The sequence below is a fragment of the Phocoena sinus genome, chromosome 2 (assembly GCF_008692025.1).
Source record: "Phocoena sinus isolate mPhoSin1 chromosome 2, mPhoSin1.pri, whole genome shotgun sequence".
NCBI classification, from domain to species: Eukaryota; Metazoa; Chordata; class Mammalia; order Artiodactyla; family Phocoenidae; genus Phocoena; species Phocoena sinus.
In genome coordinates, this window is record NC_045764.1 from 168963365 (window position 1) to 168976284 (window position 12920).

At 50.2% G+C, this 12920-nt stretch overlaps 1 protein-coding gene across 2 annotated transcripts in view; it reads right to left on the reverse strand.

Moving 5' to 3' along the window:
• Window positions 1-12920, reverse strand: part of CLMN (calmin) — a 120348-nt gene that overhangs the window by 24257 nt on the left and 83171 nt on the right. For both annotated transcript variants that reach the window (XM_032623341.1, XM_032623340.1), the window contains exons 4-7: window positions 11094-11177; window positions 5403-5495; window positions 3486-3676; window positions 1248-1441 (exon numbers count right to left, since the gene is read on the reverse strand). In XM_032623341.1, the coding sequence (XP_032479232.1) occupies window positions 1248-1441; window positions 3486-3676; window positions 5403-5495; window positions 11094-11177 (562 nt within the window). The remainder of the gene's footprint in view (window positions 1-1247; window positions 1442-3485; window positions 3677-5402; window positions 5496-11093; window positions 11178-12920) is intronic.

Here is a 12920-nt window from a genome sequence, read left to right on the forward strand (position 1 = left end):
GGAACCTCCATAACAGTTTTCCATAAGAGCTGCACCAATTTACATTCCCACCAACAAGAACACGTGGTTTTTACATGGGATCTTGGGATGCTTGATGGCGAAGGATCCCACAGACCAGGGAGGTTTTTTCTCTTTATTGTACACTTCAAGAAGTCTAGGCCCAGAGAAGGGGAATGATTTTTTTTTTTTTTTTTTTTTTAATTAATTAATTTATTTATGGCTGTGTTGGGTCTTCGTTTCTGTGGGAGGGCTTTCTCTAGTTGTGGCAAGCGGGGTCCACTCTTCATCGCCGTGCGTGGGCCTCTCACTATCGTTGCCTCTCTTCTCTGTGGAGCACAGGCTCCAGACGCGCAGGCTCAGTAATTGTGGCTCACGGGCCCAGTTGCTCCGCGGCATGCGGGATCTTCCCAGACCAGGGCTCGAACCCGTGTCCCCTGCATTCGCAGGCAGATTCTCAACCACTGCGCCACCAGGGAAGCCCAAGGGGAATGATTTGAGTGAAGCCTCACAAGTGGCTGATGAGCAGAGAAGGTGGAATGAAGACTCCAGCTCTCCTTGCACCCAAGATTCTGCTGCTCCCTACTGTCTTAGTCCCTCCCTGCCAGCAGCCAGCTCACTGCCTGCCCCATCAGCTAGTCTGTTGAGCTGGGACCCTCACTCACTGCCAGAGGGCGTCCTAAGTTAGCCTAATCCACATGGAAGGCGATTTGACAGAGATAACCAAGTGCCCTAAAAAGGTGTGTACTTTCTAGCTGTGTCATTCATTCCACTGTTGGGACCTGGCCCTGGAGGAAATAATCTGAGATGCACACTGAGCTTTAACCAATAAGATGTTCATTGCAGCGTTATGTATAAACATGACTATTCTGAAACAACCTCGATGTCCACCAGTAGTAAAGAGCTAAGTAAATTTTGGTGCACCCACTAAATGGACCATTATGCAGCCAATAAAAATATGTAATGAGGACCTCCTATCAGCATACTTATGTCACAGTTATAACATTAGGTTTAAAAAAAGTAGGATACAAAACCATACATACACTGAATGATCCCAATTAGGTAAAAAAATTGTAATTAGATGTAAGGAAAAATACTGGGAAAATGATCTCAGTGGCAGCAATACAGGAGATATAAAAATGACTTCATTAGATATTTCTGTATTCTCCAGATTGGACAGCAGGTGTTACATACGTAAAATATATATATATATATAACGAAGAAAGAGAAAGAGAGAGAACCACATCTACCTTCTGGCTCCAGGAGCCTGGGGATGTGAAGGGCGTCGTGAGCGATGCTGAAAGCCTTCTCTAGATTTTCCCGCATGGAGTCTTCTAGCGCCTGCTTCATGTCGACCAGGCTGGGGTCGATGGCCTTGATCACTGCCAGGAAAGCCAGCCCGCTTCTCCAGCTCCCTGCAAAGTCCTGCACCGCCACGCCATACCTGAGGAAAAGGAGCAGCCTCAGTGCAGGTCAGTAAGCAGACTCGGGGATGCCTCGCTGGCCTCCGAGCGGGGCTGGGAGCTGCTGACCTGGGGAGGCCAAGATGCCCCAGGCCCTGAGGATTGGGATAGCTGCACTGAACCATAGGTATTTCCACTTTCAGACAAACAGGATACGAAGGTATACATCACACGAGGAGACATAATAGAACCTTGTGTTTCCCAATTCCCAGATATATACATATTTATACACACATATATATATAAAGGAGTCATTTTATACACTGGTCCTTTTACCAGTGATGTTCAAAATGCAGCAAACATAGATGTGTTGTGTAAAAAAATGGAGCCAGAAAGACACTAGTTCACATTCCGGCTGCCCCACTGTGCTTCCAGTGCTGTGGCCTTGAGTCACATACCTTCTAAGCCTCAAACTCATTTATAAAACAGGGCAGCTGTCATGGGCAAGTTTTAGGTTGAATCCCCCCAAATGGCCATGTCACGTGGACAATCTAATGTGCAGTGCAGATGGCACATGAAAGCCACACTAAGGGACAGCTAACGTCATGATTAATATAAATAAAATCAGAACATTAAAAGTGACAAAGATAGATAATCCTGCCAGGCACTAATTTCCTTCGGACTCCATCCCTTGAGACCATATCCGGCCCCGTCAGTCTCTCAGCTGTGATCCCTGAACTCTCTTTAAAAAAAAATCCTGGGGCTTCCCTGGTGGCACAGTGGTTGAGAGTCCACCTGCCGATGCAGGAGACGTGGGTTCGTGCCCCGGTCCTGGAAGATCCCACGTGCCGCGGAGCGGCTGGGCCCGTGAGCCATGGCCGCTGAGCCTGCGCGTCCGGAGCCTGTGCTCCGCAACGGGAGAGGCCACAACAGTGAGAGGCCCGCGTATCGCAAAAAAAAAAAAAAAAAAAATCCTGTTATTTAGAAATCATTTGAGATTCATAAGAAGTTGCGACAGCAGTACAAAGGGCCCCTGTAGACCCTTCACCCAGCTTCTTTCAAGGGCGGCAGCCTACGTTACCGGCGTGTGTTACCAGAACTGGGACACCGACGTGGGTACAGGGCTGTTACAACCACAGACCGAATTAGGATTTCATTGGCTTCAGTGTCACGGGGACGGTGTAAGTGCCATGACATTTTGTCACAAGCACCCATTCCTGTGACCAGTGCCACAATGGCGATACAGACTGTTCTACTCCCTGCAAAGGCCCTTCCTCTCTTGTTATAGCCACCCTAACTCCTGGCAATGAGCTCACTTGATTTATTTTAAAATAAATTTTAAAGTAGATAAAATAAATTTATTTTAAAATACCATTTACTGGTTGCTCACATTAATCAACTCTATCACGCTTAACCCCTTAATCAAAACCCTGAAGACCCAACTTCTCTCTCATCTTTTATTTCCATACACTGGGGAGCCAGGATCCACTGCTGAGCACTTACTAAGTGCTGGTACTCTGCAAGGTGCTTTCACGGGGTTTATTTCATTTAACCCCAACTCTCCCATAAGGGGGTGAATGGTAAGCCACCATCTTACAGATGCAGCTTAGAAAGGTAAGAGATTCACCAGGCTCTCCCCAGTCTGGAAGGGGTTAAACAGAAGGCCAGGAACTTGGTTCCAGTTCACCTGTCTCAGTTTTGGAAGGGCCAGACCTGACTCTGATAGGTTGCAGCCTTTATTGTTACTCGTTTTTAAGTAGGTACAGACTCTGAAAGATACCCAGAAGCTTCATAATGAATGTGTCCACGTTATTAGGATCCAAGGGCCATCCCCACATTGGGATTTAATGTGTTGAAGGCCCCTGGGATTTCTATTCAAATTCTATCATCAGCTTTCTGCAAACCAAACACGGGGTGAGTACAGTTTTGTGTGCAGAAACAGAAACTGACAGGATCCCTTTTCTGAGAGTCTACCTGAAGCGCCGGGCACATAACTGAGCAAACGGTGATGATGCCCTTTTTCTTAGCCCTCCTCCCCCTGCCTGGCAGAGCACGGGGTGCTGGGGCACAGGGCATGAGGCTTACTTCCTTGTTTTCCTCTGCACCCATGTCAACAGTGTCCTGATGGCCCTCCTCTGGTCTTTCACCGATATCACCGCACTCCTCTCTGCAGTGGGCGTGGGTGGGAAGGAGGAGTCTGAGTCTGTGCCCCCCGAGCCGGGTGACAGGCTGGAAGATGGAGAATTTCTGCTGAGGTTGCCGGTGAGTTCTTTAATCTGGAAGGAAAACGGCATTTCAGACCCCGGAGGCAGACCCAGCACGGTCCCTCGTGGACCCCGGCTGGAGGGACCAGCTTGTGCAGAACTGGTTCTCCAGATCGGGAGAAACCCCTTCCTGAGGGTCGTGTGTCAGGGGGTCAGGGGTCAGGGGTCAGTACTCATGACGGCCTGGCTGTTTCTTGTGGCTTGTGGTGCGTGCAGTGATGCTTTGCAGGGAAAAATCATCTCTTCCTGGAGTCTCTTTAGCTCTGGCCAGAGGCTGCAGATGAGGTCTTCCTGACCTGACTCCACCTACCCCTACCCCATCCTTTCATGGCCATCGCTCCCAGAGTGCACCATGCTGTTTGAAGCCCCACCGCCGATGCTCACCCGGGTCCTGCTGCCTGGATGTCCCTCCCTTCCAACACTGAACTCCTGGCTACTCAAAATGTGCTCTTACCGTGGGGTGCCTGTGAGAAATGCAGAACCCCAGGCCCCGCCCCAGACCTACGAAATCAGACTCTGCGTTTCAATACCACCCCCATACCAGGCAATTGGTATAAAGTCTGAGAGACACTTGTCTTGTGAATTCCTCATCCTTTAAAACCCTGCTCTGGTGTCACTTTCCCCTCCCCCCTCCCCCCTCTGAGATAGTTGCCCCGGCTTGGAGCTTTTATAATACTCTGCTCATATGCTGATCACGGCTGCACCACAGAATTCTATAATACGGGACTGACCTGTCTGAGATACCAGAAAGTCATGAGAGCAAGACTTTGTATGCTCAGAGCCTGGCACACGGGAGAAGCTCACTAGACATTTACCGAATAAATGAATGACGATCCAGAGTGGAGTTAAGGACTCTTTACACATTTCAGGACATTTCCAGTCTATCAGGGAGTTGAAGAACGAACGTCAGTAACTAAGGCCTCTATGACACTGCACAATTGACAGAGGGCTTTCCCACGTAGCACCTCTTGATGCCCACCACATATTTGGACCACTGCTACCATTTCACAGATGTGGAAACTGAGGCTCAGAGGGAGCCTTTGGTTTTGTAAGTTCAGGGCTATTGTCTCCAAGCCTTGTTTGAGCTCATTCTTCTCTGAAATGTAAGCATGAGCCTCTGTGCAGATCATTTTTACACTTGGGAGACCCATTAAGCGACGAGCCATTATCTTCTATTTCAAAAGAGGGGGATTTTAGAAGATAAAACATCAACTCACTCCATCCTACTCAGGGAAAAGAACTTGAGCACAATTTGAAATATCCCCTTCATACTCCAGCCACAGACCCTGTCCTTGCTCTACAAAATCTGCATTTCCAGATAGAGGCTGAGGGTGCTAAGGATGGAAAAACAAGGTCTTTCCTGTCACACACACCTCTTCCTAGAGCTATCTTTGTACAGGCTCTTTAACCGTCTCTGATGAACACAAGTCATTTTAGGAAAGTAACTCTACCAAGTTCAATTTTTGGTTGGAAGTATTCCCCAGCTGTTGTGACACTTTAGAACAAAATTACTTTTCCAAGTGCATATGTAACTCTTCAAGTACCAAGAGGAGAACAGAGCTCGCATCACTTTTAGAATCACAGGAGTTCAAAGCAACCAGGTTCTTCTAGTTCTTTCCCAGGAAACAGAAAAGTCGAAATCCGTTAGAAACGAAATCTCACTGTCTCCCCCCATCCAGCTCCACTCTTGTGTTGCTGGAGATCATTACCGTGTGTTACAGGAGAGAAATGACTTTACCTGGAAGAAGAGGATGATGTTCCACATCAGCCCAAGAACCAAAGAGGGGTTGCCATCTGCTATTTCTGCCGCGTCGATGCTAACCAGCTTTACCTGGAGAGAAGCAATTCATAAGCTTAACAAGAGTGCCCAAACAGGATGCAACATGTTATTTTCTGATGCTGTCGTCGTGGGCCCGTTTCTCTTTCTCACCTGTGCTGTTCGGTGCTGCCCCAGGCCACCTCTCGGGGACGCCAACACGCAAAAGCGTACGTAAGTGTGTCTAATAAACACGTGCATAGTACTTCGCGTGCGCAGACACTATTCTAAGCTCCTTACAAGTATTCATCCTCACAGCTCATCCTCACAACAACCCCACGTCACAGATTCTTCTATTATCTCTGTATTTCCGGTCAAGAAATTCCAGAGCAGTCAATGTAACGTGCCCAGGACACACAGCTAGTAAGAAAGTCATCCTTTTCCAAGAACAGATGGTAAATGCCCAAGGGCGGTCTGTGTACTACACTAACACCACCAAACCTCCAGATTTAACACATCTTTGGACAAACGCAGAGCACTGACATCAGCGATCAAGGAACACGGACAGCTAAGACAATTATCCATTACTAATTAGAAACAGCGCGTGGGGATGAGGCTGCTACCCAGCGTTTCTGCATCTTTCTGCAACATCCCGCAACAAAATACCCTACTGACGGGTTCAGATGGGCGTATCTGAGAAACCCTTAAGAGATGACGTTATTTATTTAACTATGTTCTGAGCACCGGATGACTGCCCTCGGTGAATGCCTGAGGCACTGATTTTCAAAGTGTGGTCCCTGGACCAGCAGCACGTTGTCACCTGGGAACTCCTTAGAAACACAAATTCTCCCGCTGACCGACTGAATCAGAAACCCTGGGAGGGGCCACAATCTGCGTTTTAAATATTCTATTTGATCTGATTCGATCAAGCCTAGTGACTCCATCATTCTTTTTTTTTTTTTTTTTTGCGGTACGCAGGTCTCTCACTCTTGTGGCCTCTCCCGTTGCAGAGCACAGGCTCCGGATGCACAGGCTCAGCGGCCATGGCTCACGGGCCCAGCCGCTCCGTGGCATGTGGGATCTTCCTGGACCGGGCACGAACCCATGTCTCCTGCATTGGCAGGCGGACTCTCAACCACTGCGCCACCGGGGAAGCCCGACAATTTGCATTTTAACCAGAGCTCCAGGTGATTCTGCTACACGCTTGGGTTTCAGGACCACCGCCCTAAGTCATCATTTTACTCTGCAAACAAAACCTGAGTACGTAGATCAGGGGTCTGCAAACTTCTGTAAAGAGCCAGAGAGCAGATATTGAAGACTGCAGGCCACAACCGTCTGTGTCACATTTTCCGCCTCTTCATTCTTTACCACCCTTTGCAAATGTAAACTCCATTCTTCAGCGGGAGGAGAGGAGAAATCAAGTAAATCAAGGTCAACTTTTTCTTTTCTTTCTTTGGCTGCGTTAGGTCTTCGTGGCTGCACGCAGGCTTTCTCTAGTTGCAGCGAGCGGGGCTACCCTTCGTTGCCGTACACAGGCTTCTCACTGTGGGGGCTTCTCTTGTTGCAGAGCATGGGCTTTAGGCACACGGGCTTCAGCAGTTGCGAAGCAAGGGCTCAGTAGTTGTGGCTCGCGGGCTCTAGAGCAGAGGCTCAGTAGTCATGGCGGACGGGCTTAGTTGCTCCGTGGCATGTGGGATCTTCCTGGACCAGGGCTCGAACCCATGTCCCCTGCATTGGCAGGAGGATTCTTAACCACTGCACTACCAGGGAAGTCCCAAGGTAAACTTTCAAATCCAAATTTGATTCATAAAATTCTGCTTGGGAGACTCGGGAAAGAAAACACAAAGAGAGTGTCTCACACAAATACTTCTTTCTCTCTTTCCTTCGGGGCTTTAAAATAGATGGGTCTCTGATCCTACCGGTTCATCAGGGGTTTCTGACCACACCCATCAGTAGGGCCTGGGCTTTCCTAATCACAGGCGAGAACCCTGAGCCCCTGGCTCAGGTGTGTTTTGCAGGTTGATGCCCAGAGAATAATCCAGGGAGCACAAGCTCATCACTGGCGGGTTAGAGGCTGAAGGAAGTTGTCAATATTGTGAACAAAGCCTATCGAATTCAGGCCCAATAGTCCGTCCATATTCATCATAGCCACACGTCCCATGGGATGAAGCACCTGCGGTCTGTGGCTGATAGCGTACCCTGGACCTCTGCTCTGGCAGCTCCCTCCGTTTTTGTGGCTCACTGATCACATCCCAGCGCGGGGGAGTCACATCAAAGCACTTAGTCAATCCTGGCCTTCACTATCCCCTGGAGGAAGCCCAGCATGGCCTCTGAGCTGAGGTTCATGGAAAGTGTCCCAAAGTGAGAAATCACAGAGCTGCCTTGTAGGGATGTGGGGAATAGGAGGGTGCACCCTCTTGGGACAGGGAGGGAAGCGGGGGCAGGGAGCAGCTGTCACCTTTGGAGAATAAAGCGCTCTCCTGGCCACAGGGACTGGGGAGCCTGGCTGAGGGAAGGCGGGGATTATGGATGTTCCTGAAGACCTTGCCTCCGGTGCCCAGCCACTGCTTGGTTCTCCCTGGCAAACAGACGATGTAGCAGCCGGACATCAGTCAGAAGCTTCAGGGACAATGTCCTCCTCCCCCTTTTCCCGCCAACTTGGTTGTTTTCGCCACACTGACAATAAATGGACCAACTGGCTTCTGGGAATATTCCTTCTCCCCCTCTGGCCGGCACATCCATCGTGGGGCAGTGATAACGGTCATCACGGTAATGCCCTCCCCGGGGAGAGCTGACTTCTGCCCAGTGGTTCTCATGGGTTAGTCATACTATACCCATTGCACAGATGAGCGAGTTGAGGCTCAGAGAGGTTGAACGACCTGCCGGAGGTCACACAGCTGGTCCTGTGGGGCAGCGGGTCTCTGACACAGGAGTGAACACCATGCTCATAGTTTCAGGGGACAGAGGGAGGGACAGAGGCTGGCCACACTAACAGCACCTGAATCCTGGGGCAAATGGGACCTGACTGCTGCCCCTCCAGCACCCGCTTGGCACTGATCACCCAGTTCTGGGCACTTTTTTGGCTCAGGAGAGCCACTGTGGCCCGGCCTCCCTCGAGCTGGGACAGTGGGACAGGAAGGGGCCAACAAGGGCCCAGATTCTGGCAATGGGAAAGAGACTGCAACCAAAATGCCTGTTTCCACTTGCCTCACCCACCAGTGCTCTCCTCCCCATGGGGCCATTCACCTGCCGGCCACGGGAGCCAACGGGGCAAAGAGCTGACATAACACAACCACATTGGGCATATTTCCAGATTTTTAAATAGAAAATAAAGGAGAAGGGAGCTTTACTGTTCTTTCTTTTGTACCATAAGGCAGCTACTGCAGTTGGGGAAACATTTAGGGACGGATTACAGAAGGCCAGGCCTGCCACCCCTGAGCATGGGCTAGTCCTACCTGCAACGCCCCCCAGCAGGCTCCCAGGCTGTTTGTTTTTTCGCTTCTGCAGGATCACTGCTCCTCCCTGGGCCCCCGCAGTGATGCGCAGCCTGCCGTCCGCGTGAGGCCTCCTCTGCGAGGCTCTAAGCTCCTTGAAGCGGACATGTGCTCCTAATGCAGCTTTATGTCCCCAAGGCTGAGCACAGCCCTGGGCCCACAGAAGACACTTTGTAAACGCAGGGGGCGAGTTCTGCCTACAGTACAGACCCATCAACACGTGGCAGCTGGCAGAGCAGGAAATTACTTAGGGGTTCACAAGCTGGAAGGAAGAACAGTGAGTATCCCGGGCAGTGGTCCCAAGGCCCCACGTTATCATAAAAACAACGCTCTTCGGAATTCAGGGGTGGACACTGCCCGGGAGGGCCACGCCTAACACTCCCTTCCAGGAGCAGACAGTGGAGCTATGGAGCTGGGGACAGGTAGCAAGAGCCACAGCTAACGAACGCAGCCCTCGCCCTGTGCCCTGTGCCCGCACTTGGCTAAACCCCACCTGGACGGGCACATTCCATCCTCAACAACTGAAATAGGTTTGGCTCTCATCACCTCTGTGTAACAGATGTGGAAATGGAGGCTCAAGGCGTCTACATCGTTTTCCAGGAGTGGAAGCCGTGGCAGCGGTGCCCTGAACGTGCCGTCAGCACCGAGGCGGATGGCGAAACGGACTCTGCAGAGAGGCCAGCGTTTTCACGAAACGGGACGTGCTTTTCTAAAAGCAGCTTTATTGAGAGATACAATTCCCGTCCCATCCAATTCACCCATTTAAAATATACAATTCCATGGTTTTTTGGCATCACCATAATTTTAGAGCATTTTCATCACCTCAAAAAGAAATCCTATACCCTTTAACTGTCACTTGTCTAATCCCCCAACCTCTCTCAACCCTGAGCAACCACCCATCTCTTTTCTGACTCGAGAGATTTCCCTGCTGGACGTTTCACAGGAATCGATTCATAGAAGAAGTGGTCCTTTTTGTCTGGCATCTTTCATAACGTTTTCAAGGCTCATCCACACTGCAGCTTGTATCAGCACTTCATTCTTTTTCACGGAAGAATAACATTCCACTGCACGGACAGACCACATTTTGTTCATCCCTTTGTCCGTGGATAGGCATCCGGGTTGCTCCCGCCTTTTGGCTATTATGAATGATGCTGCCATGAGCAGTGCGGTGCTTTTTGGCCGTCACCACCTGAACTCCCTCCTAGGTCTGCGGCTTTCCCCACAGTACGGGAGGCAGAGTACACCTCCCTCTTCAAAAGCCAAAGGTGCTTTTCCCTGCCCTTGGCAGCCAGGACATGGGTGGGGATCCAGGCTTATCAGCCCAGGCCATAGAATCTGAATGAGTGACACCGAGAGTTCCTTCCAGGGGCTGTGCTGGAGGCAGGGGGACAGTGCAGTAAAAACCCCTCAGCTTGCCTGACACATCGGCACGTACAGTAGACCATCATCACGAAGTGCAATTTGTTTGGGGTTCCTGATGGTAAACAACAGGATCTGATCTGGGCTGATTTAAGCGCAGAAAAGGAATGTGTTGAAAGGATGCCAAGGGGTCACAGAATGACCTGGAAGACTGGGGAATCAGGGCTGGGATGAAACCCAGGGCTGCTAAGTAGCCGGCACCACTGCACAGCCCCTCCCCCTCCCAATGCAGGGACCCACGTGGTCATTAATTGGTGAAACTTAATGAAAGGAGAACTTTGGAAATTTCATCCCTCTAGGGCCATTCCTTCCCAGTTTTGAAGGACACGAAGCAGAGTTCAAAACACAGAAAAGGCTAATTTAAGTCGAGAAAGTTATATCAAAGGGGACAGAATTATGTAATTTTCCCCCAGCTCATTTGGCCCCCTTTTCCTCCTTGCTTCTCCCATATTCTGAGTTCTAAGAAAAAGATTTTACACGCTGCCATGCTCTTATCCCCCCAAATGAAAAAGAAAATGTCAACTAAATTCTGAACATCTGAGAGCCTGATGGAGATGGAGGGGCGGGCAGGGAGTCAGGGACTGTATCTCCGGCTGATGGATTAGCTGTGGGAGTTCTGTTACATTTCAACTTAGTTTCATTCGACCATCTCAGCAGGGTCCCCTTTGCCCGCATCTCTTGTGACCAGCATTAAACTTCAAATTATGTCCTTTTGGTCACAGGGAAGTCTGTGTTAACAAGATGTGTTTCAGATACTTACGTTGCTATCTTCCAAAAACTTAAGGGCTTTCGCTATGTTGTTCAACCGAAAAATACGATGGGATGAGGACTTGTATTCGTGCAGCTGTAACACAAACCAGAACAAAACAAGCAGTTAAGCCAAGACAGGCACTCAGTCCCCAGCGGTGCCGTCGGATGTGCTTGTCTTTTTCTTTACCTTTTTCACACTAGTCTCAAGAGAAGGTTGGGGCTCATAGCAGAGCCCACAGGGACCACATCCAAACCCAGGCACGGTGCCCCAGGATGCACAACCGTACCCTCAGGGGCCCCCGACGGTCACCTTATTTATGGTTCCTGGGACCAAACTCACTCGAGTTGGTGAAGGAGGGGAATCCAGGGGTTAAACAAGGGACAGATTTGTCAAATGTTTCTCTCTGACCCAGCTCCTGGCTTTTGATACTCCTCCCTCCTCCAGAGACTGTCGGTGACATGTTCTCACTGCACTGATGCTTTTCGTCAGGGCAGAAAGCGTCAGCCGGGAGTGTCACCCACAGCTGCTAAATCATCCGGTAAGCCCTCCCTGGCGGCCGCAGATGTTTCTGTTTTCTGGCCAAGAGCTTTGTGGACATTTATCCCAGGTCAGAGAGAGAGAGAGACAGACAGACAGACAGAGACAGAAACACAGAGAGACAGAGAACAGAGAGACAGAGAAAGAGACAGACACAGAGAGACACAGAGAAGCATAGAGAGACTGAGAGAGACAGGAGAGAGAGAGAGAGAGGAGAGAGAGAGAGAAAGGAGAGAAGCGGGGGGAGAGAGAGAGAGAGAGAAAGGTGTTTGCAGAAGCAAAAACTCTGACAATGCTCGTCGTACCCACTAGGAGCATCAGCAAAGGAAACTCATCCTGAAACGGAAGTCCGTCCCCACTCCTCCAGGTGGGTGCTTTACACTATAAGGCAAGCCAGTGGGTACCACTTCCACACGGTGTGAACTTCCAGGCAAGCTAATGGGTGAGGTCTTGGATGTTCTTGGCTGGGCTCCAGGATCAAAGACTCCCAACAGAGGCCCCGCAAGGACACGGTAGCTCCTAACCAGTGCCCTGGCAGCGAAGTGGGAGCCTGGGCTGCTGGGAACACAGAACGAGGGGCTAGAACGCACTTTTTCAGGAAGCCTATTAGAGACCATGCCGGCCGCCCATTGCGAGATGTGCAGAGAAACCAAATACGGCAAGTCCCCTGCACACGAACCTTCAAGTTGTGAACTTTCAAAGATGCGAATGTGCGTTCGCATGTCCAATCACGTAAGTTAGTTCACGTGTCTGGCGTACGTTGCCACATGCGTGCATCCTCTACAAGTGGTTGTGTTTTGTGTACTTCACTGTACAGTACTGTATAGAGTACAGTATCTTTATTTCAAGCCCAGGATGTCCGGAAGCAAGCCCAAAAGCAGTGGTATATAGCCAATTGTGTTAGATGGGTGCCGAGGCTAACTCTGTGGGACTTATGAACAAATCGGACTTACACACACGCTCTCGGAATGGAACTCGTTCATTTGTAGGGGACTTACTGTACTCCTTTTACTGCAGTGGCTTTGCCCTCCATTAGAATTCACAGCATCACTTTGCACCGCCCCCTTGCGGCGGGGTGGGGAAGATATTGGGAAAGCAAAGGCAAGGAAGGGGTGTGATAAGACTCCAGCCACATTAGAGCTGAGAACAGAAGTAGGGGCTCTTGAGTTTAAAGCTACAGTTAAGAACAAATCCAGATGGGCTTCCCTGGTGGCGCAGTGGTTAAGAATATGCCTGCCAACGCAGGGTACACGGTTCAGGTCCTGGTCCGGGAAGATGCCACATGTCGCGGAGCAACTG